Source organism: Typopeltis vanoorti, chromosome 15 (genome assembly GCF_054136105.1).
Source record: "Typopeltis vanoorti isolate ZY-2024b chromosome 15, IOZ_Tvanoo_1.0, whole genome shotgun sequence".
NCBI classification, from domain to species: Eukaryota; Metazoa; Arthropoda; class Arachnida; order Uropygi; family Thelyphonidae; genus Typopeltis; species Typopeltis vanoorti.
In genome coordinates, this window is record NC_143563.1 from 116,705,303 (window position 1) to 116,731,206 (window position 25,904).

Genomic DNA, 25,904 nt, shown 5'->3' on the forward strand with positions numbered 1-25,904 from the left:
CCTCAGTAACTTGCTCACGTTTTATAACACAGTGATGGCTGAACTGGATAGGGGTAATGGGTTTACAGTGATACTACTGGATTGCCAAGGCCTTTGACAGGATACCACATGGAACCTTAATCAGTAAACTGGAGCAGATGGGGATAGATATAGGGTTGGTGAGATGGAGAGGAGGGTGGTTGAAGGAGAGATACCAGAGAGTGGTTTATGCAGGAGTGGAGTCTAAAAGACGGCTTGTTACTAGTGGTGTGCCACTGGGCTCTGTTCTTGGACCACTGCTTTTCAATTTGTTCATCAATGATATAGGAAAGGATATGAGACGAAGTGTTCACTTGTTTGCTGATGATGCAAAGTTGGGTAGAGCAATTGTCAGTGCACAGGATGTCAAAATTTTACAGGATGATTTGGATAGTTTGGAGGACTGGGCTAGGAAAAATGGATGTCAATTTAATGTGGCAAAGTGTAAGGTTATGCACTTTGGGGTGAAAAGAATAGCAGCAGTATATCGCATTGGTGGAACCGTACTCCAGGAGATTGATGAGGCCAGGGATTTGGGAGTGTTGGTGGATAGGGAATTGAAGTTTAGTGAGCACATTGCAAAAGTGACTAAATCAGCTCATCAAATCACTTGGCTTCTGAAAAATACTTTAACATGCAGAGACAAACAAGTTGTTGTTCCTCTATATCGAGCCTTGATAAGACCCCATCTGGACTACTGTGCCCAGTTATGGGCACCAGGGTTTCTTCGTGATGGGGAGGAAGTGGAGAGGATCCAGAGACGAGTGACCAAGATGATAGAAGGTCTGTGGAATGAACCTTATGAGAATAGGCTGAAGATTTGTGGGTTTCAGAGATTGGACGATAGGTGAAGGAGGGGTGATATGATTGAGACATTCAAATTACTGAAGGGTTTCTATAAGATTGATCCAGAAGATATTTTTGAAAATATGACTGGTGGTGGGAAGACTAGGGGCCATGCATGGAAGCTGGGCAGGAGCGTGGATGACAAGGGAGTTAGAGCTAGGTTTTTTACTTGGAGAGTGGTGAATGAGTGGAATAAGCTTCCAGAGTCTGCTGTGGGTGCTATGACCATGAATGAGTTCAAGGCAAGGTATGATAGATACTGTGTCAATGTCGAATAGTTGTTCTTGACATGATGTTAGGGCCTCCCTCGATGAGTCGGTCGACTCCTTGGAGTTGCCCAGAACAATAATAATAATGCTGATGATTTATGCATCACATTCCAACACCAGAACTTCTGTACTATAGAGCACATACTAATTAGTGACCTAGAGGAGCTAAACCACTTCTTTGAGAAGTGGGATTTTATTCCAAGCACTACCAAGACTGAAACATGCTGTTTCCATTTGAACAATAGCATGGCAAGTGACATCTTAAAAATGCCACTAAATGAGAACATACTACTGCATAATTTTAGTTCAAAGTATCTGGGCATAACCCTAAACAGAACTCTCCCCTTTAATAGACATCTCCCCAATATTGCTGCCAAACTCAGGACTAGAAATAACATACTGCATAAACTTGCTGGAACATCCTGGGGAGCTTGTACTCCCACATTAAGGACATCTGCTCTGGGTCTCATTTACTCAACTGGAATACTGCTCAACTGTCTGGCTGAACAGTGCACATGTTAAATTAATTGATGCGTCCTGAATCAGGTAATGTGTATAATTTCTGGAACATTAAAGACTTCTTCTTCTTTTCAGCCATTTTCTCTGTTCTTGGCAATGGTTGACCAATTTTTCCCAACAATATTTGACAATTCATCACTCCACCTTCTTTTAGGATGTCCACGGCCTCGTTTCCCTTCTTTTGGAATCCAGTTTGTTAGCATGGTGGTCCATCGCTCATCTTCTCTTCTGGATAGATGTCTGGCCCATTTCCATTTTAGTCACTTATGGTGAAGAATGATGTCAGTGATGTGAGTCTGGCTTCTTATCCAGGTGTTTCGCTTCTTATCTTTTAATGTGATGCCTAGCATCAACCTCTCCATTTTTCTTTGAGTTGTTGCTAGTTTATTTGTGAGTGCTTTTGTTAGAGACCAAGTTTCACAACCATATGTGATGACTGGAAGTATACACTGGTTAAATGTCTTCAATTTTCTGAATGCGCTCCAGGCAAAGTTGAACTCTCCTATTTATTTCCTTTTGGAGTCTGCAGTTTAGATCAATGAGATGACCTAAATATGTCTATGAAGAGACTCTTTCCAATAAATTGTTTTCTATTATTATGATAAAGACTACTCCATCATATTGGCGACCAGTTCTGAGCCACATACAACCGCCACAACTATGACGCCAAGACAACCTGATTCGTGAATATAACAAAATTTGCAGAATCTACTGCTTCCTATACACTCTGTTATTGACAGCTTTACATCACAGAGGCTTAAGTCAAGACACTCACCTATTATAACAGCACAACGACTTGTCACAGAGGGCTATGATGCAACAACAGTATGGCAGATGGAATTGACTGCCAAGCCCAAGTAATCTGGCAGACTGTCTTTAACCCAAACAGCCCTCCTTCAGGGTTCGACTTACCTTGAAAAATATGGACCTCCCTAAACAGAGTTTGCACCAACCATGGTAGGTGTGGAGCTTCCTTTTTACTTGGGGAATAAGACATCTTGTGACTATCAAGAGGATAACCAAACTATACAACATATCACGTTTGACTGTCCTCACAGAGCCTACATGGGACTTGTAAGTGACTTTATAACAGTTTCTACAGATGCTGTTGACTGGCTGTCAAACTTAGACATTTAATTTTAATTTTATGCTTATTTGTATATTTTTATATGCATATATGACTACAGTGTCACTTCACACTATTGTATTCTTTTATATATCTTTTATGCATTTTATTTCCTTGTATGTACTTTTTTTTGTGCGTGGCATATATATGCATTCTTCTTAGCCAAGCGTTAAATAAATAAATAAATAACCAACTATTAGGGTATTTTGACTGTAGAAAGTCAAGCTTTAGAGAGAGAGAGAGAGTTGACGAAGTCCGAATGGATAACGGAGTTTGGTGTGCAAGCAGACGAAAAGAGCAAGTTATTTAGTAGGGAAATTTTGAGCCAAAGCAGATCAAACATGGGGATTTGAGATTTTGCAATCTCTGACATCATATGTCAACTCTGATGAATGCACAAGTGCCACCATTGTGGTGGAAAGAACTGTGTCATGTGTAGTTTGGGTAGTTGGGCATGTCATTTATATTGCTGTTTAGATTATGGAGAAAGACGACTGAGAAAGTTTCTGAGATGAAATTGTAATGGAGTTCATGCCAGCAAATTTTAACAGATCTGCAAATAACACACTTTTAACACCGCAACAGTATGACATCCTCAAAACATTCAAAGAGCCAGAGATATTTTATCAAGTTAGAGTCCTTGAAACTGAACTCAAGGACCTTTGTAACACCTTTTTAGCCAATGGGTACAGCCTACACAGAATAGACCAAATACTGAATGCATCCCCCCCCCCTCCTGCAATCAAACTGTTATAAAGTTAATTTTTTTATACGAGTCTTTCACTCGGTCAAGTTCCTAAGGAGCGGAAGGAGGGAAAGATTGTGCCACTTCATAAAGGAGGTGATTGAACTCAAGCATCAAACTATAGGCCTATCTGTGTGTCAGGTGTTGTGGTTAAGTTGTTGGAGAAGCTTGTGAGAACTAGGACCCAGAGTTGGGTTGACAACAATGGTATTATCTTTGATGGATAGCATGGATTTGCTAAAGGGAGGTCATGGTTTAGTAATCTACTTACTTATTACAATAAAGTGACTGCTTCCTTGGACAGAGGAAAAGGATACACAGTAATATACTTGGATTTCACAAAGGCTTTTGATAGAGTACCTCATGATAGGTTGACAGTCAAACTAGAGCAGATGGGGTTGGATATTAGATTGGTGCACTGGATTGGAGACTGACTGTCTGATAGGTAGCAGCAAGTTGTGTATGGGGGAGCAATATCCAGGAAAAGGAAAGTCACTAGAAGAGTGCCTCAGAGTCTGTTTTAGGGCCATTACTGTTTAACTTGTATATTAATGATATTGGTGAAGATTTGGATGGAGATATTCAGTTGTTTGCAGGTGATGCAAAGTTGGGACGAACCATGAAAAGTAGTGAAGATGTTGTGGCCTTACAAGAAGACTTGAATAAATTGAGTGATTGGGCACGGAAATGGGGATGTGAGTTCAATGTTGCAAAATGTAAAGTTTTAAAATTTGGAAAACAAAGATGGGATGCAGAATTTATGCTTGGTGAGGCTATACTGTTGGAGGTGGAAGAAATAAGAGATCTGGGGGTGATAGTGGATAAGGATCTGAAATTTAGGGGACACATAGCCAAAATTGTGAAGACAACACAAAGGCTTCTGGGAATGATGCGGAGGACACTGACGTGTAGAAGTAGGGAGATTCTTGTTCCGTTGTATAAGGCTTTGATTAGGCCACACATGGACTATTGTGCCCAGATTTGGTCACCTGCTTTTCAGAAGGATGAAGAGATGTTGGAAAGGATCCAAAGGCGACTGACTAAGGTAGTTTCTGACCTCTGGAATGTCGAGTATGAGGAAAGATTGAGAAGATATAATTTGCAGAGCCTTACCTACAAGTTGGTAAGGGGTTGTTATAGGATCAATGCTGGAGAAGTTCTACAGAAAATAGTGGGATATCAGGGGAGAACCAGAGGTCATCCCTGGAAACTGTATAAAGAGGGTGTGAGTAGGGGAGTGAGAGGCAGGTTTATTTCATGTAGAGTTGTAAATGATTCGAATGCCTTGCCTGAGAGTGTGGTGTCTGCATGGAGTTTGAGTGTGTTTAAGACACCACGGTATGATGAGATGTGTGTGATAAAAGGACCTCCCAGATGAGTCTTTGACTCCATGAGGTCTTGGGGTAGCAGTAATAATAATAATAATAATAATAATAATAATCCAATATATTAAGGATACATCAGAAAACAGCCAAAGTTCTCTGCAATTATGATCTCCCACAAACACTTTCAAATCTTTCATTCAAATAGTCTTCATCTTCTCCTAAAGATAAACTTCATCATCTGCACATCCTGGAGTGTATGAAGTTTCTTGTGCCTGCAGTTTAGCCTAGTTTGGACCAACTAGTACATGAGTTGTTGGAAGTTTTTCCACTTGGTTATACTATAAATTAAAGATACCAAGAAATCAATGGTTAAATTCAGTCTGGACCTGTCCCCGAACTTTTTTATGCACTGGACCCAGACCCAGAACATTTTACTGTTTTGTGACTTTTCTCCCTTTATGGTAATTAAGCTTAACGTGAAGCAGGTTACTAAGATGTGCATTCTCATATGGAGGTAGCAGGATTTTTTCTCCTGGAAACTCGGGTTTTTCATCCCGCATACAGACAAATCGGCCCTTCAGAACACATGCAATTTACAGACAAAAAATACTAGCTGTGGTAGTGGTGGAGGTGGATGGAATTGATGGAGATAATTCGGTGTAGTGGTTGAGACAGTGGTAGGTGTCCTCCCGTGATGAGTCTTCGGACTCATTCGAAGGTGTCACAAATAATAATAATAATATGACTGGTGTGGTATTAACAAAAGATCAGGCAATGGAAAGATAAAAGCAAGTCAACAACTGAGTTGAAATGCTATCTCCCCTCAACCGAATTCCAATGTGAAACAGCCATAACAACATTCACTATATATATATATTTCTTAGTTTTAACATGTTTACGAATTTTAACATGTTCGGTTGAATTTTATTGCTGCCGAGCAAACTGACACATATCTAATAAATAACAATAGTTTTTGTTAGATACTGTGTTTGCTAGTGCAGCATATGGTTTTGCTCGATTCTATATGGCATACTTTCTGAATGAGAGAGACATGTGATTCATTCATCAGTGTTGTTTTTATCCCAGTTGTCTCTAATTGCACTATTTGTTGAGAAATATATTATACAGAGTGCTTGTACTTTATTCACTTATATAATAAAAGTACTTGTTATCTTGCCTCTGCAGTATAGTGGCTATTGGGGAGGGCATGTTGTTTACCGTGGGAGCAAGTTACTATCGCCCTGACATGAATGTGTTTAAGTTTTTTTTTCATGTGCGAGGTATATGCGAATCTTTTTAATTTCTTTTTTCGAAAAGTAAAATCAGGGATGCGAGTTATGTGCAAGTAAATATGGTATTTCAACTATGGATAAGTACATTGGTATCTTCTTTAAACGGAAAAATAGCTCGGATGACAGCGATAATACAAAATGAATTTGAAATGACAGTTTGTAATGTGTAGTTTCTGAAGAGAAAGAGCTCTGTAACGAATCCACAGAAACACAGAATTCCCATCAGTTGCAATGTGATAATATTAATATGCTGAACGAATGGAAAGATTTGCTGATTTGATGGACACTTGGCCAGTGGATTGCATTCAAAGGTAAATACAATTGGTTATTTTGTAGGAACATGTTTCTGTTTTGTGACTTTTCTCCCTTTACAGTAATTATGCCTACATTATTATGTTATTATTCAACAGTTGTTTACACTTTTGAATGTGTATATAAAGTCAATATCAACAGCCACCTCATTATGAACGTGTGATGAAAGGGACGGGTAGATTTGGAGCTTCCCTGAATAGCATCCAAAGGTAAATACAATTGGTCATTTTGTATAGGGCCCAGGAACTTATTTGTTTAGAATTTAACCACTGAGTTTAGCCTACTTTGGACCAACTTGTATATTTTTGGGAAGTTTTTCCACTTGATTATACTATAAATTAAAGATACTAAGAAATAATATACTTGGTTTAATCCTTTATCCAAGTGTAAGCAAACAAAGTTTGTGCCTGAAATATAATCAGGACTAGGGCAACTTGTATATAGAAGCTAATGACTTCAGGGGTGAATTCTCCATGCTTGCTGTGCAAGCTCATTAATTGAGAGAGAAGTAATATTTATTTGTTAATAAATGCATGCATTTATAAGCATTCCATTTAGGCTTTTATTTTTGTAGACAGAAGTCTTAAGCTTGCGCGGCAATAATTGAACTTTGCATTGTTTATCGAAGGCCGATGCTTGCTCATCTAGTCAAAGCTACCTTGGCTTGCTCGGTTGTAGGAGCTTCCAGGTCCTTGCAGCAGAACTGTGATTTCATGCGCATGCATAGCCATTTCACGTCGTCTCACTCTGTTGCTTAAACACAGGCCATACACAGTCAACGTAGCTCTAGCCAGTGAGCTTCAGCCAGCCTTTACAAGTGTGCATGTTGCTTGGGAAAATTAACTTTTTATGACGATGTTATTGACCAGTTCATAAAGAAGAACTGTAGAGTAGAATTTGTATTCAAGTAGCTAAATTGAAAAAGATAGAATATCATTTTATTATTATTATTATTAGTCAGGCATCCATGGAGTCAAAAGACTCATTGTGGGAGGTCCTTCCTAAGAACATAAAGTCTGTCAAGACTCATCGAGGGGAGGTCCCCTCCTAAGAAACACAAAGTCTATCATACCACTCCTTAAACTCATTGACCGTTCTTGCCCTCACCTATCAGGCAATGGATTCGACATCTCAACCACCCTCCATGCAAAGAAACCACTCCTCACCCTCTTGCTCACAGTTTCCTTTCGTAACGTCCAGGGATGGCCTCTTGTCATCGCTCCTTTCTGCTGTTCAACCAAGTGAAAGAACTCCCAATTTTCAACCCTGTAACCACCTCTCAACAGTTTAAAAGTCTCAATCATATCACCTCTCCTTCTTCTATCTGCCAAACTCTGCAGTCCACATTCCCTCACCCAATCCTCATAACTAACATTGTACAATCCTGAAACTATCTTTGTTATCTGCCTTTGTACCCTTTCCGAGGTTAATTTATCTAAGACTATTATAATCACCTGCATTATAATTCCACATAAGTTCCCGTCTCTTTGATACTCCTGCATGTCTATTCATTTTCCAAGTCAAAACCATATGGTCACTCTCTCCAACTGGTGGGAGAGATGTCATCTCAGTTATTATCAACTCTTCTGATGCTATAACCAAATCCAAAACTCTTGAACCTCTTGTTCCCTTTGTTACATGTTGCCTAAGACATTTGTCCCTCAAGAATTCTAGAAATTCCATTCCACTATTGCTACATGCATCTTCCTCTCTCCAATTTATACTACTGTAGTTAAAATCTCCCATAACAATCATTCTTCTTGCACTTGCCAAACTTAGCTATCTAAACATCTCCTGGTCCTCATCTTCTGTGCTCCTGGGTCTGTAGCAACACTGCACTAAATATCCTGTCTTGCCTACCTCTACCTCACACCATATGCTCTCAAAATCATTTGTCTCACTTCCTTCCAAAGCCTCCACTCTTAGAGGACATAGGTCATCACTTATCATAAGCAGTACCCCCATCACCTTGCTTTCCCCTCCTATCCTGACGAAAAATGCTATACCCAGCGACCTCTATTCCTGTTATTATATCCCCTTCTGTCAACCATGTCTCAGTGATCCCAATAATTTTTGGCCAGGTTGATGCTATCTGCGCCACCAATTCCTCTCCCTTATTTCGGATACTCCTGGCATTAGTATAAAGCATATAAATGCCATTGTTTCTATACCCAGCATTATCCCTTCTAGACTCCACTGGGCTCAGTGTTACCTGACATCGTCTCCCTTCTCCCAAGTATCCATTCCCACAAGAGGCCACCCCTGCTATCATCCTCCTTGGGACACACTGACTCGTTCAGAACAGCAATCTCTCCAGATGCCTACGTCCTTTCTCATTCAAATGTAAACAGTCTCTCGCATACAATTCCTCTCTTTCCTCAAATGCACTCCAAGCATCCACATATACCAGTCCTCTCTTGTCACACATTCTCGCTATTATGCCATTCAATATCACCGCTTTTCTGCTCAGCTCATCATTATCATACTTAGGCAACACGCACTTGTTTTTTCCTCTCTCTCTGTCTTCTGTACAGTCTCAAGCAAAAATCTCATATCTCTCGCTGCCCGACTTACATTACCACTCAAGTCATTCGTTCCTACCATCACAATCATCTCATCCACCCTTTCACCTCTCTTAATTGCCATAGCCACCCTTTCTGTTGTTTCTTGTGGCCAACACTCCTCACGCATCCTATCTTGAACACCACGGATCATTGAGTCACCATACATTATACCTCTTACCATTCCCTCTCGCCTTTTGTTTCCATTCTCTCCTGTTCTTGCATTCCCATAGGTCTCTCTCATTCATTCTCCTCTACTGCTATTCTCTCTTCTAGCATTCCCATACCTCTCTCTCCTACCGTTTCGATTCTCTCCTCTTCTAGCACTTCCATATCTCTCTCTCATTCCATCTCTCCTACTGTTTCCATCCTCTCGTCTGCTAGCATTCCCATACCTCTCTTCTACTGTTTTCATTCCTCTTCTAGCACCCCCATACCTCTCACTCATACTCCCTAAATTCTCTCTCTCTCCTACTCTGATTCGCCTTGCATTTATCTCTTCCATTCTCCTAATCTTATCTTTCATACTTCTGCTCTCATTCACAAGACATTCCACCACCTCTTTCAACTCATCTATCTCCCTCTGCATGTCAGTCACTCCTAATCTAAATTCACTCTCCAAAACAAAACCATCTCCTAAACTTTCACAGTCACTCACACCTTCCACACTATCAACTATTATTTTCTCATTCATATATATCTTTTTTTCGTTCTCTCCTATCACACTACTTGTCTTCCTACATTCATTCCCCGTTCCTGGAGCAACAAAGTCGGATATCGATATTTCTAATGCACTTATTTCCTCCAACTGCCTGCATTTTGCGCATGTACGCTCTCTTTCACAAGCCACATATCTAATTCCAGAGATGCATATATGCCGCAAGTACTGCATGCCACAAAGTCCCTTATGATATTGCTAATAATTGAGTTCTTAAATGGTAGAGGACTTGGTTATACGTCACTTGCGACTGCTGCTGAATCCGTCATCATTCCTTACTGCCGAGTAGCGTAATCTTTAATAATTATTCAATTAATAAATTCCGTTAAATAAATAAGAAAAAAAAATACAAAGAATTACAAGCAAAAAAACATTTAAGTACTAAATATAATTAAATAAAATGAAATATAACTAAATACAGTAATGAAAACTTAGCTTCGTTTTGTCTTTCACCGTTATTATGCATTCGATTCCGACGGTAACCAAATATATTATATCGCGACAGCAACTAACTTCCAAAAAACAACCACTGAAGTACACTCGTATTCAGAGAAACAATTTAGCACTCAAAAACGTAAAAAAAGGGGGGGGGGAAAAAACGGACTATTCACCGATTAAAAATCACTTTCTTCTGCAAATTCACCACCATGTTGTATTTGTATGATTAAATGTACATAAATTTCTAAATATATAGTTTTAAATGGTCAGTAATTCATTATTCCACTGATCAGACTTCAATCACACCTCTCACTCCCTGAATGATAACAAGAGCAAGCGTGAATTTCGAAACCAGTATTCGCCCCTAAATGACTTCACATCACTTGCCTTAGTATCCCATAATGCAAAGCACATATCCTTACAGGTATGATGCATTATGGTAAGGGTCACTACCCAGACCGGTTTTGACCTTTATTGAGGTCTTGTCAGCGGGAGCCAAATCTAGAGGTGATACTAAGGTTGAAGTAATGCAGAAGTCATATTTTCATATATCTCACCTCATTATTGAAATACTCTGGATTAGGGATAGCTGTTATTAGTTTTTACACTTGGTTATACTATAAATTAAAGATCAAAAGAAATTGTATACTTGGTTTAATCCTTTATCCAAGTGTAAGTAAACAAAGTTTGCACCTGAAATATAATCAGGACTAGGACAACTCGTATATAGAAGCTAATGACTTCATATCACTTGCATTAGTATCCCATAATGCAAAGCACATAACCTTATGGGCATGTATAATGCTATTCATTATGGGAAGGGTCACTACCCAGACCGGTTTCGACCTTTATTGAGGTCTTGTCAGTGGGAGCCAGACACAGAGGTGATACTAAGGTTGAAGAAATGCAGAAGTTATATTTTCTTTGTTTCTTTGGATATGTGCTTTGCATTAAGGGATACTAAGGCAAGTGATGTGAAGTCATTAACTTCTATATACGAGTTGTCCTAGTCCTGATTATATTTCAGACGCAAACTTTGTTTACTTACACTTGGATTAAGGATTAAACCAAATATATAATTTCATGACATCTTTAATTTATGGTACGTCAGTTAACATCTGCCTTGAAGAACACAAAAATGGAAGAAGTCTTCAGAATCTGCTGTACACGTTGTATTCCCTACAGTGGTAAAACAAAAAAATTAAAACTATTTTAATTAGACAGAAGCACACCACATCAGATAACTATGTTAGGGAAAATCAGGTCATTTTGATCATGCCACTGATAAGTGACTAGCAAGGAAGTCAACTATTACACATCTCAAATTCTGATAGTTCTGGTAGTTTGTTAGGTTATATTAACACTCTCAAGCTTGAATAAACATGGTAGACTTAATATTTCGAGACTGGTATGTTACTGTAAGATCTCATCCTTCACCACCCCTACTCTGCAAATCGCCAGTCAGTAAACTCAATAACTAAAAAACGTGACCAGGTTAGAAAGGGATACCACGCAAGAAAGCAATGGATACTACAAGGCATAACTTCTGCAAAGATATATGCAACTGCTGAGCATATAATTCATATACATTTTTTTTTGGAAACTTTCTTTTGGACAGTTTAGGACTTTGTGTTTACAAATTGTCCAACTTCTCAACTTACCATCAGTCAACAAACTCTAGATATACATATTTATGAATTTAGGGAAACAAAAACACACGTGTTGAAAAGATTATTTTACTGTATTGTTTTAAATCGGACAACCTACATTGAAAAAATGAACCATTTTGTATCGGACCACAACACCTACCAAATAGTAAATTACAATCCCACGCAACGTAACAAAAAGAAAACTACTGAACTACTTAAATCAGTTAACACGTGGCCGGAAGAAACAATTAAAAAATTAACACAGCAGTATGCCTGCGCACCCAGAATTTATGGCCTGCCAAAAGTACACAAAACAGACACGCCATTACGTCCAATTATGGAAGGAATTGACAATCCGAATTACTACTTAGCCAAAAAATTAGTGGCCACACTCAAGGAATTGGTTGGTCATTCCCCTTCCTACATAAAAAATACACAACAATTCATAAACAAAATTAAAAATATTACACTCAATGGCCAAGATCTATTGGTCAGCTTTGACATAACTTCCCTTTACACCAATGTCCCAATCAATGATACTATCCTACTCTTACAGAACATATTTCCACACGTATTCACGGCCCTCTTTGCCCACGCACTCCGCTCCGGATATTTCATGTGGCAAAACAATTTTTACCTTCAAAAAGAGGGTACAGCCATGGGCTCACCACTCCCCCCCCCAATAGCGAACTTTTATATGGAAGATTTTGAGCAATGAGCTCTAGAATCGGCGTGCCTAAAGCCCAAAATTTGGCTCAGATATGTTGACAATATTTTCGCCATTTGGCCCCACGGCCACCAAGCACTAGATACATTCCTTAGCCACCTGAACAAACAACACAAACTCATCCAATTCACCACTGAAATTGAAAAAAACAACTCTCTTCCGTTCCTAGACACAAGTCTTCCTTCAGGCTGTCTCTCCTTCTCAGTTTACTGCAAACCTACACACACAGGCCAGTACATACACAAAACTTCTTATCACCACCCAACACAAAAACTAGGGGTCATAAGCACCCTTAAACACAGAGCTCCAACCATTTGTTCAAATGAACAAGCTCTTAACCATGAATATGAGACCATCAAACATACCTTTATAAAAAATGGATACAGTATAAAAATCATTCACAAGATCCTCGACAAAGATGCCACTAATAATAAAAAATATTTCAAGAATGCTATTGTATACCATATGTTAGAGGCATTTCAGAAAAAATAGACAGAACACTACACAAATACAACATCAAAACCACCTTTAAACCCCCAACAAAATTAAGACACCTACACAGTTCTTTCAAGGATCCCCTGCCACATTTAGCCCACCCAGGGGTTTACAAAATAGATTGCACATGTAACATACCATACATAGGGGAAACAGGGCGAACCATCCCAATCAGAAAGGATGAACACAAACGTCACATAAAATACCTCCATTTTGGAAAAACCAGCCTTTCTGATCACGCACTCCAAACATACCACAGAATTGACTGGAAAGGTACCAAGTCCCTACACCGCACCAAAACCTGGTTTGAGCAGAAATTCAAGGAAGCATGTGAAATGCTCAAGCATGATCCGAATCTGAATAAAAATGATGGTCTAACAATTTCAAGAATGTGGATGACCCATCTACAACCTTCATAGCAACCAAGAAGAAAAAAATCTCAATACAAGAAGACTTGGTGAAGCGGTTTCCGCCCCCCCCCCCCCCCTGAACATTCAATAGCAACCTGTACTGCTGTTGAAAGTTTATTTTTCACTAGGTTAGACTATAATAAATTTAGTTTAATCCTTTATCCCAGTGAGAGCAAACAAAGTTTGTGCCTGAAAATATCTTCAGGACTGAATATAGTGTTGTACTATCTTACCTGAGTAAGTAGTGCAACACTAGGCAACTCGTAGCAAAGGTGGAGCAAGCTACCAACACTCCTATCCCAGTATCGCCCATAATGCAAAACACATCTCCTTGTGGATATGTATACTGTTATGCATTAAGGGATTGGCCACTACCCAGACTAGTTTCGACCTTTATTGAGGTGTATTTAAGTAAAGACCTCTCTAAAAATTAGGACGATCCCTAGACCACTCCATAGTGGCCGAAAGACCGTCCAACTCAGCGTTGCTCCACTCAGTGACAGGCTCACTGAGTGGAACAACAGAAGACTGCTGCATAAATTGGAGAAAATAGGTTTGGATCATACAATATGAGCATGGATAAGAGGATGGCTGACTAACAGATATCAAAAAGTGGTATATGGGGGATCTGAATCTGCAAGGTTTAAGGTAAAAAGTGGTGTACCACAAGGATCAGTGCTTGGTCCACTGTTATTCAATCTGTACATTAATGATACTGGGAAGGATTTGACAAGCGACATACAGTTATTTGCTGATGATGATGCAAAGATAGGTAGGGTAATCAGGAATACTGCTGATATGCAGGCTTTGGAGAATGATTTGAATAGGCTGGAATAGTGGGCATGGGAAAATGGGTGTCAGTTCAATGTCAGTAAATGTAAAGTCATTCACTACAGCATGATTAGATATCCACTGTCGTATTATATTGGTGGGATTAGGATAGAAGAAACTGATGAGGCTAGGGATCTTGGACTGTTAATAGATAGGAAGTTGACATTTAGGGGCCATGTGGCAAAGATTGCAAATACAACTCAAAAGATAATTGCAATGCTGAAACGGACTTTCACATGTAAAGATAAGGATTTTATTTTGCCTCTTTACAAGGCCTTGATAAGACCTCACTTGGACTATTATGTGAAGGTCTGGTCTCCATTGTGATTCGTGATTGGAATGAATTGCCATTGGATGTTGTGAGTGCAAGCAGTGTGAATGAATTCATGAATAAGTATGATAGCTGGTGTGTGTAGTATGTGACCTCCCTCGATGAGTCTCTGACTCTCTGGAGGTATCTCTTAATAATAATAATAATAATAATAATAATAATAATAATAGCTATCTTCATTAGTATATATATATAACATAGCTTAAGACAGAATTCTTTTCACTAACTGTAGAACACCACCACTTCCTAGTAAGAGTTGGAGAGGGGAATAAAAATAATATGAAACTTTCAATGATCTTAGTCCTTAATTAATTTAGATTCCCAAATGATGATGAAAATACTTCATACCAAGGATTAAGCAAGTAAATAGAGCAGGAGGGAAACGGATGAACCGTGAAATCAAGCAAGCTGCATTGGAAAAGAAAATGCTATGGAGGAGGTATGGCTGAGGTGGTGATTGGATCCATGAAGAGTAGGAAGGTGATGAGCATCGTACAGAAAGCAAAGCTGCAGTATAAGAGAAAATTTGCTGGTCAGGCCAAGGTAATTTGAGGGAATTTTTCTATGTGGCAAGTTGGCACTTATGAATGTCATGCCAGCAGAGTTACTGTTGCAAAGGATTAGGAGAATTGGAAGTGAAAGAATCAGAGGTGTATCAGGTGTTGAATAAGTTAGATGTTAATAAGGCTGTGAGATTGGATATCATCACCATGTATTCCTAAGAAATGTGTGCAACAGTTAGCTATGCCCTTGATATGGTTATTTAATGAAAGTCTTACTGTGTTCTTGTTGAGAGGCTTACTAGAGGGGACAGCCATGGGTTCACCACTTTCCCCACCCTTGGCCAACTTCTTCATGGAGATGTTTGAAGAGAAAGCCTTAAACTCAGCCCCACAAAAACCTACCATATGGCTTCGCTACGTTGATGATGTTTTCGCTATTTGGCCACATGGCCCGGATTCACTCCTCTCCTTCCTAACACACTTGAACAACCAACACCCTAGAATCAAATTCACCCTGGAAAAAGAGGAAAACAATAACCTCCACTCCCTAGACACACTAGTCACCCGCCAACCTGATGGAACCTTGGTTTTCTCAGTTTATAGAAAACCCACCCATACAGGCAGATACATTCACCAACAATCCCCCCCCCTCACAACAATATGGAGTTATTAAAACATTATTCAACAGGGCAAAAATAATCTGTTCTAATGATCAAGCCCTAACCACTGAACTAAATCACATCCAAGACACTTTCTCAGCCAACGGCTACCCCCCTCCAAAAAATACTTAACCCAGTTATCCACAACCCACCACCCCCTCCCCTTCACAAAAAAGATTACTCTAAATCTATCACGATTCCCTACATCAGAGGCACCTTGGAAAAAATCAAAAAAAATCCTAAAAAAACATGACTTGACCACTTGTTACAGACCACATAGAAAACTGGCGTCCCTTATCCGCTCCACCAAAGACCAACCACTTCCCCTAGACCTACCTGGTGTATACCAGGTCCCTTGCAGCTGTAAACTGTCCTACTTTGGCCAAACTGGCAGGACAGCAAATATCAGAATCTCAGAACACAAGGATTACATCCGATTTTACCAGTACAGCCACTCTGGGCTTGCAGACCACGCTCTGGATACTCTCCACAGAATAAGATGGAAGAAAGCCACAGTAATACACCGCAGCAAGTTCAAGTATGAAAGACTATTCATGGAATCAGCCTCGGCCCTTAGGAACATGCCAAACCTCAACAAATTTGGATGCATGAAACTGCCCCAAATTTGGGAAACTTTTATCAGAAGAACTTCAGCCCAAAGGCCAAGAACTACCAATATAGCCCGCCAGGGGGCACCATCAGGACTTTAGGAAACGCTAGCTTCCTAGCTTCAGTCTCATTTGCTGTTATTAGTACTTGTGTGCACGTGTCTTGTAGTAAGTTCCCAAGAAGATGGCAACGTGACGTTCGCCGAAATATCGGAACGTATATATTAAAGTTTATTTAATCTATATTTCTAGTATACGCTGTCAATTCCTTAAATATTAGTTATCAAGTCTTACTGTGGTAAGGTTCCTAAGGAGTGGAAAGAAGGCAAAATAGTACCACTCCTGAAGAATGGTTCTAGGACAGAATTTCCAATCATCATCATCATCATCATCAAATTCCTGCCATGTACCCTCAAGGGGTGTACAGGATATGACAGTACTACATGAAAAAATTACATCATTACTAACTTTCTATCTACAATTTTCCTCCAAATCAGTCTGTTACTTGTCAAGACTCCAACATTATCAGATCTTCTTTAACTCTGGTAATGTTGAGTTGGGGTTTGTTTTCAGATTTGTTCCAGTAGCTGACTTTTCGCTGTTCGCCCTGGTTCCCTGGCGAAAACAACGGGGGCCTTGTTTAACCGGGCGACGCCCCAGCCGGTATGAAATTTTGTCATGTTGTACCATCATTTTTTATTTTGGTTTAACCAATAAGAATACAATTTGGTCGGCTAAATCCCAAATTGCCAGCCCATCCTTGTTCGTTCAGTATCAAAGTAGATACCCAACAGGGTGCACCACGAGAAGGTGAGGATTGGACATTAGGTCAGAAGCCCTGGTCGGTTCTCCGCATTCCTTTAAAGGCTATGTGGAGGTCTCCTCTCAGTTATACAGCTTTGACCCTTAAGCACCCCTGACCCTTAAGCACCCCCAGAATTTCCAATTATAGACCAATAGTCAAGGTGTTGGAGAGATTTGGTTAGGAATAGAATAAAAGATTAGGTTTGATGGACATAGTATTCTTTATGATGGTCATCATGGATGTAGGTCTTGTTTTAGCAATTCACTTGCATTTCATGACAGAGTGACGAGCATGTTAGATAAGAGAGAATCATACACAGTGAATATTCTTTGACTTTGCAAAAGCATTTGATAGACCACCACATAAGTTGGTGTACTAGCTGCAGATGACGGGAATAGATAGTATATTGGTTAGGTGGATCGGAGATTGCCTCTCTGAATGATAATGATGCCAGCAAATTGTGTATGATGGAGCAGTGTCTCAAAAGGCACTCTTCTCTTCTCAGGTCTCTTCTGTTTAATTTGTTTGAAAATGTGATATCATGTGGACTGACTGGGAATCTTCAATTGTTTGCTGATGATGCAAATTTGGAGAGAATTATAAGTAGCACCACTAATATTAATCCCTTCAGGAAGATTTGAATAGACTTTTGACTTGGACTAAGCATTGGGGTTGTAGTTTTAATATTAATAAGTGCAAGGTATTGCATTTTGGAGTGCAGGATTATAAGACTGTGTACTATATTGACAGTGCTGTACTGCCCAAAATGGATGAGATTTGAGATCTGGAGTGATGGTTGACAGCAGACTGAAGTTTAGAGGGCATATTGCAAGTGTTGAAAAGACCACGTTGTAATGCAGACTATTGTGCTCAGATTTTTACTCAGATTTTAGCAAAATCCAAAAAGTATCATGGTGTATCCATTCCCCTTGTCTAGTTCAATGGCAACATTGTTATAGAATGTGAGCAAGTTGCTAAAACATTAACTTCCCTTAGTAAACTCATGTTGTTCATTGCAAAGTAGAGATTCACTGTCAACCCATTTCTGAATGTAGGCCCTAACCAATTTTTCCAAAATCTTCACCACCACTCCTGAGATACTAACTGGTCAATAGTTGGATACATTGGTCTTTGCACCACCCTTGTGCAATGGAATTACCATAAATTCTTTCCATTCCTGTGGAATCTTCCTGTTCTGAGACTCATTAAACATTCTGGTCAAAAGAATGGCCAGTTCAGCTGAACACTCTTTTACCACACGTGCTGATATTCCATCAGTCCCTATTGCTGAATTCTTATTCAATTTGTGCAACAGCTCTAATACCTCGGCTTCACACACCTGCGTTTCTTCATCTAGTGAAGAGGTAATAGTGAGCTCAATGTTGTGTTCACTAGGTTGATAGCTTTTAACGAAATGGGCACTCATTAACTGAACAACCTCTTCTGCATCTGTAACCCTCATGCCATCTGGATTTAGAAGAGTTATTCTTTCATATTAATTCTTTCTTTTACTTGCAGCATATCGATAGAATTCTTGTGGGTTGTCTTTAGCACGCAAAGCCAGTTTCTTTTCATAATCAGACTTTGCTTTCATATGGAGGCTGTATTATTGAATTTAATTATTTATTAGTATTAATAAATTTATTTTCCAGGTATTAGTTGAATCCAGATGTCTTTTATAATGAATTTCAAATGCTTCTTACTGCTTATGTCTTTGTCTCTCTCTAAAGAGAGAGAGAGATAATACCTTAAGCAGCAAAAATAGTCTGAAATTTGATTCAACTACATTAACTCTGCTACCTACTGCAGCTTATCCATAGCAACAATAAAAAAAAAGCAAAAGTACACCACAGTTTCTGAAATTTATTGACAGACAAAAATAAGGGATTCTGAGAGATAAGTATGATGGACAATTTTCCTTCATTTTTTCATATAGAGGAATACTGAATTTGAATGTAAAATTTCAATATTGTTCTTACTTATATTACTAAGAATGAAAAAAAAAAAAAAAACTTCAGTCAGTTTATAAGAATTAACTGTAAAACAAAGTAATTATTTCAACTATCATACATACTCACAAATCTCTACTTCAAGGAAGAGTAAAATAAATATCAGCAGTGAGCCAACTGATGCAGCAAATGCATGCCAAACATGAATTTTTTTTTGAATTCCTAAGGGTGAAATAATCCAACCTCTAACAGCACTATTGGTAGGACTTAATCCTTCAGGAACACTAAGTTTCTAGAAAAATATTATAATATATAAAATCAAACAATGCTTAGTACTAAGCACAATAATACTGAAAGCAAATTAGTTTAGAGTTAGAAAATGTGCTCTGTAAAATGTTAAGACAGAGTTAGACAATATGAAATAATGACTTATCATTTTTTTAAAAATTAATTGTAAAGCAGTTTCTGATGACTCAGGTAAATAATGTAGATCTTTCTACATTATTTAATGGTAAGGCTTGAGAGAACTGACAAATGCAAACTATAACATTTATATTAAATTAAATTAAACTTGCAAGAAATTATATTTTTGTTTAAACCTTTATCCAAGTATATGCAAGCAAAGTTTGTGCATAAAGTTTTTTCACTACTTGTATGCAACTTTTATAATTTACTGTCAACAATTTAGAAGAAACAAAATGAAAATTTTCCTCATAAGTTTCAGAAATAAAAAAATATCAAATAAGCTTCATAAATGGAGAAAAGACAATAGTGAATGTTTAATTCCATACAAAACTGCAGTACATATGTCACTGAACTGTTTTTTCTGCATAAAATGTAGAAAATGAGAAGCACTTTGTGATTTAGAAATTACTTAAAATATTGAGCAAGAAACAGTTTTTGTTTTACCTTGAAGCAAAAAAAGAAGAAAACTAATTCATATTGACATTCTGAAATCAAATACAGGCTTAAGATTACCCAGTCATCATCTAGTTTTTCAGTAATTAAAATTATGTGTTGACGAACAAATTGCATTTCATACTGAACTTACAGCATATACCCAAGTCAATTCACTTACGGTTTCAAGCCTTTTGCTTATATAGCTACATCATTGCATTCTTTGATTAAAAACAATTAACTGTCACTTTTAACAGATCCTGAAAATTTGACAATAAAATCCCTGAACATCTATCTTCTGTGCAGTTTTTTTCAATATTATTTAAAATGCCATTGAAAGAACTATCCTAAACAACTGTATGCATATGTGAACCAATAAAAATTTCCTTCGTTAATTGGACACATTACAAGGTAGCAGCAAAACAAGATAAGTTATTGTTATAATTTATTAGTGTTACTTTAAATTACAGGGAGTCTAAGCTAGATACAACGTATAGCCTTTATAGCCTTGCGTAGTTTGCACTTAAGGAATTTATACTTAAATGTAATATTTTATGGTGCGTAAGGATCAAAGCTGTATAACCGAGAGGAGACCTCCAAATGGCCTTTAAAGGAATGCAAAGAGCTGACCAGGGCTTCTGACTTAATGTCCAATTCTCACCTTCTCATGGTGCACCCTGCTAGGTATCTGCTTGGATATTGAACGAATGAGGATAGGCTGGAAATTTGGGATTTAGCCGAGCAAATTGTATTCTTATTGGCTTAAACTAAAATATAAAATGATGGTGCAACATGACAGAATTTCATGCTGACGTGGGGGGGGGGGATCACCTGGTTAAACAAGACCCATATTGTTTTCACCAGGGAACGAGGGCAACGAGCAAAAATTCAGTTACTGGAACAAACCCTAAAACACACCCCAACTCAATATCACCAGAGGTCAGGATCCATACTATCAACATAAGAGGCCTGAATGGCAAAGAAATAGAGCTAGCTGAGAAATTAGATAAGTACCAGATCGACATAATAGGGGTGACTGAAACAAAAAAGACAAAAACTGGTGAGATCTTTCTGAGCAATAAATACAAAATGTTATATTCAGGCAATGACAATCAAGGAAAAGAAGGAGTAGCTATAGTATTCAACACAAAATACGAGGCTAATCTTCTTGAATGGCAGGCAGTCTGAAGTAGAGTAATGTGGACAAATATCAGAATGGGAAACTGGACAACAAGACTGTTTTGTGCCTATAGTCCCACAGAAGGATCTACTAAGGTAGAAGTGGAGGAATTTTTTGAGGATTTAGAGAAAGAAACTGACAGAATGAAAAATGAAAAGTTGGTCCTTAAGCACCCCAAGGTGCTTAAGGGTCAAAGCTGTATAACTGAATAACTTAGAGGAAAATTCAACTTAGCCTTTAAAGGAATGCAGAGAACCAACCAGGGCTTTTGACCTAATGTCCAATCCTCACCTTCTCATGGTGCGCCCTGTTAGGTATCTGCCTGGATACTGAACGAAAGAAGATGGGCTGAAAATTTGGGATTTAGCTGCCCAAATTGCATTTTTATCAGCTTAAATCAAAATACAGAATGACGGTACATGATAGAATTTCATGCTGGCTGGGGTGTTACCTGGTTAAACACGGCCCCTCATTGTTTTCACCAGGGAACTAGGGTGAACAGCAAAAATTCAGCTACTGGAACAAATCCTAAAATGCATCTCAACTCAACAGCAGAGTTCAAGACCGGTACTATCAACATAAGAAGCCTGAATGGCAAAGAAATGGAGCTAGCTGAGGAATTAGATAAGTACCAGATCAACAAAATAGGGGTGACTGAAACAAAAAAGACAAAAATTGGTGAGATCTTTCTGAGCAATAAATACAAAATGTTATATTCAGGCAATTACAATCAAGGAAAAGAAGGAGTAGCCATTGTATTCAACACTAAATATGAGGCTAATCTTCTTGAACAGGCAGTCTCAAGTAGAGTGATGTGGGCAAATATCAGAATGTGGAACTGGACAATGAGACTTATTTGTGCCTATAGTCCCACAGAAGGTTCTACTAAGGTAGATGTGGAGGAATTTTTTGAGGCTTTAGAGAAAGGAACTGACAAATGAATAAAGAAAAGTTGGTCCTTGTTGGGGGATCTAAATAGCAGAGTAGGAAATGATGGTTAGACATAAAAAAATAAATTGGATAAAGTTGGAGAAAAGAGCAAAGCTAATAATGATGGCAAATACGTGTTGAATTTCTGCTCAAGACATGGACTGCCCATTACTAACATCATGTTCCAACATAAAAATGTGCATAAATTCATATGGAGAGAAGAGACAAGGAATAAGAAAAGACTCATTGACTATGTTATTGTCAATAGTGATGTTTTCTCCCTGGTGCAGGACACTAGAGTGTACAGGGAATTTGAAATTGGAAATGATCACCATTTAGTCTTGAGCAGAATAATATTGAATTTTATATTGAAAAGAACATATAAGAAAATTTTAAAGCAAATAAAAGTTGAGCAGCTGTCAGATGTGAACTGCAGACTAAATAGACAGAATTATTCAAGAAAAAATGAAAGAGTTTGAGAACAGGAACCAAACCTTGGAGATTGAATGGCAAGTCCTGAAGAAAACACTGACTGATTCAGCCAGAGAGGCATGTGGTGAGGTTGTCTGCAAGGACAGAGAAATCAGAACTCCATGGTAGACACAGGAAGTTAAAGAGGCAGTGAAGGAAAAGCAGAAAGCATATCAAAAGTTACTGGAAAATAAGTCAGTGATCTTAGATAATACAGAGACAAATGTAAGAAAGCTAAACAGTGCATAAAACTAGCTAAACAAAAGTCATTGGAAGACTTTGGTAAGAACACAGTAAATAAATATCAGGAAGGTGGCAAAATATTCTGGACGCTATTGAAAAAGCTTAGAAATGGAGGAAAAAGTAGTGTAAAGGGAATCAGAGATGATAAAGGTGACAAGTAAACTGAAGATAACAATATTCTTGATGTCTGGAATAATTACTTTGAAAAATTTCCTAAATGAAATAATCAATGACACCACAGCAGTAAAAAAACACTCAACAGGGATGCAGTCAGGAATACATATCCATACTTGAAGTAGAAAAAGGCATCAAAGGCCTGAAATGTGGAAAGGCAGCAGGAGTAGATGATATTTGACCATAAATGCTCAAGTATGGAGGTATAAAAGTCTTACAGTCACTGAACTGCATAGTTCACAGGGCCTGGACAGAGGGACGAATTCTGAATGATTGGAGTAGAGTTCTCATAGTACCCATATATAAATAGGGAAATAAAACAATGTGAGAATTGTTTGTGGGTAAGGAAGGTAAAACTGGAATATGAAGAGATTGGTCCTGAGATTCAAAGAAAATCCTAAGGAATTCTTTTGTTATGTGCCAATTAGAGGAGGAATGATTGTGTAAGAACAACGTTGTATAAAAATGGGAGTAGAGTGACTGATGCAAAGGACACAGTTGAGTTGTTCATTGAACACTTTATTGGGGTATTTCATCCTATTGGGATTTCACCACAAGTTTTGAGAGAATGCGTCAAAGAACTGACTGCTATGGTGATCTGGCTTTACAATGAGAGTCTAGCCACAGAAAAGGTGCCCAAGGAGTGGAAAGAGGAAAAGCTAGTACCATTGTATAATGGTGGTAGTAAAATGGAAGTGTCAAACTGTAGACTTAAAGTTTATATTTAAACAGTAGTTGTGAAGATTTTAGAGAAATTCATGAAGGATCATTTACTATATTGGGCAGATGAGAGTAATGTTATCTATGAAAGTGAGCATGGATTTTTTTAAGGGGCACTCTTGTTTCAGTAATCTTTTTTCTGATCGCTTTTTATAATAAAATGTGAAGAGCAGTTGAATTGGGAAAGGCATATTTTGCCAGTTTTTTTTTTTTTTTTTTGACAAAGGCATTTAACAGAGTGCCACATGATAAGCTGATATTTAACCAATGTGCTGCATCCATTGATGCAGCACATTGGCTGTTTGAATGTCAGGTTAGTGAATTGAAATGAAGATAGGCTGCCTGATAGGTATGAGAGAGTTGTGTATGAGGGAGGCTGTACCAAGGATGCAGAAGGTTAGAAGAGGGATCTCACAGGGCTCAGTACTAGTATCTGTATTGATAAACTTAACATCAATGACTCTCAATGGATTGCAGGGAGATATTCAGTACTTTGCAGATGATGTGAAGATGGCAAGGGTTATGAGTAATAGTGCAGATGTGGTGGCCCTTCAAGAGGATTTGAATCAAATGGAGGGATGGATAAATGAAAGGAGAGTGTCAGTTTAATGCAGCTAAATGTAAAGTTTTGGTGTTTGGGATACATCATTGTGAGGATGCATACTCTGTTGGAGAACTGTAATAGAGAAAGTGTGTGTGTGTGGGGGTGAAGATGTATAATGCTATGCATTATGGGAAAGGCCACTACTCAGACCAGTTTCGATCTTTATTGAAGTCTCATCAGTGGGAACCAGACCCAGAAATGATACCAATATTGAAGTAATACAGAAGTCATATTTCCATATACAAGTAGTCAAAAGGTGTCACATTTTATTGCTAAAATACTCTGGATCAGAGAAAGATTGAAAGTCTTTTCACTTGATTATACTATAAATTAAAGATGTCAAGAAATTATATTCTTGGTTTCATCGTTTATCCAAACATAAGCAAACAAAGTTTGCACGTGATGTCACTTCACAACTGGACTACTTGTATATAGAGGCTAATGACGCTCATCAATTGCCTTAGTATCCCATAATACAATGCATATATCTTTACGGACATGTACAATGCTATGCATTATGGGAAATTCCATAATGCATGGGATTTCCCATTATACATGTCCATAAGGATATGTGTATTGCATTATGAGATACCAAGGCAGCAGATGTGAAGTCATTAGCCTCTATATACAAGTAGCTGAGTCAAGTGACTTCATGAATAAACACTTTGTTTGCTTATTATGCTTGGAGTTTTAAGTTTTTTTCATTTGGTTATACTATAAATTAAAGATGCCAAGTATATTCTAGGTTTCTTTAATTTATAGTATAACCAAATGAAAAAACTTTCAACATCATAGGCCTAGATGCAAGAGAAACAAATAGTATTAGAAGAAAGAACAGACAGATAGATAGTATGAGAGAGAGAAAAGGCCTCAACTCTTTAACACTTTGAATCCTAGGCCTACTGGGGCTTAAAGAACCCTGTGTCCTGACCATTTTTAGCTCTCTTTAAAAAATTGCTGTGCAGTATTTCCATGGAATATCTAAATAATTATTTTTTTGTCTTTTAGTTAGCATCTCTGACAATTAATTGGAACAAAAATTTTAGTTATACATGTGATATGGGTTCCAGAAAGGGTTGCAAGAAATCAAAGTTTTTGAAAAAAATAAAAATTTAATTTTTTATTTTCTACTTTTTTAGTGTTCAAAATTCAACAAATTAAGTCAAAATATTGCTTAGATGTTGCATAAATAATGAAAATTATAAATAAAATTTGTGTGTGTTATTATTATGATGAAAATATCATTTTATATAGGGGTACCTCACTATAATTATCCACTATTGGCCACAAAAGTCGAGTGGTAAATTTAGGCCATTCAGTTTTTGAAATGCCATGACCTCACGTGCAATCGTAAACATGACTCGCTGGTCATCCCCTCATTCAAAGTGCTGCATGACTGTCACTTGACTCTGAGCTCACATCTGTGGGAAGAACTGCTTGCTCTTGTTCTGGATCACTGTTTGCCCAATCATCTAATTCAGATCCTTTGTTTTCAAGTAATTCCTTGAGCACCTGTTCTAATTCGTGTTCACTCAATAACTGTTTTACA

At 38.1% G+C, this 25,904-nt stretch overlaps 1 protein-coding gene across 6 annotated transcripts in view; it reads right to left on the reverse strand.

The window, feature by feature from the left end:
* Ae2 (anion exchange protein Ae2) overlaps window positions 1-25,904 on the reverse strand; it is an 834,322-nt gene that overhangs the window by 102,565 nt on the left and 705,853 nt on the right. For 5 of the 6 annotated variants that reach the window (XM_090404845.1, XM_090404844.1, XM_090404848.1 and 2 more), the window contains one exon: window positions 19,262-19,428. In XM_090404845.1, coding sequence (XP_090260971.1) covers window positions 19,262-19,428 — 167 coding nt within the window. The remainder of the gene's footprint in view (window positions 1-19,261; window positions 19,429-25,904) is intronic. The other variant, XM_090404846.1, reaches the window with a different exon arrangement.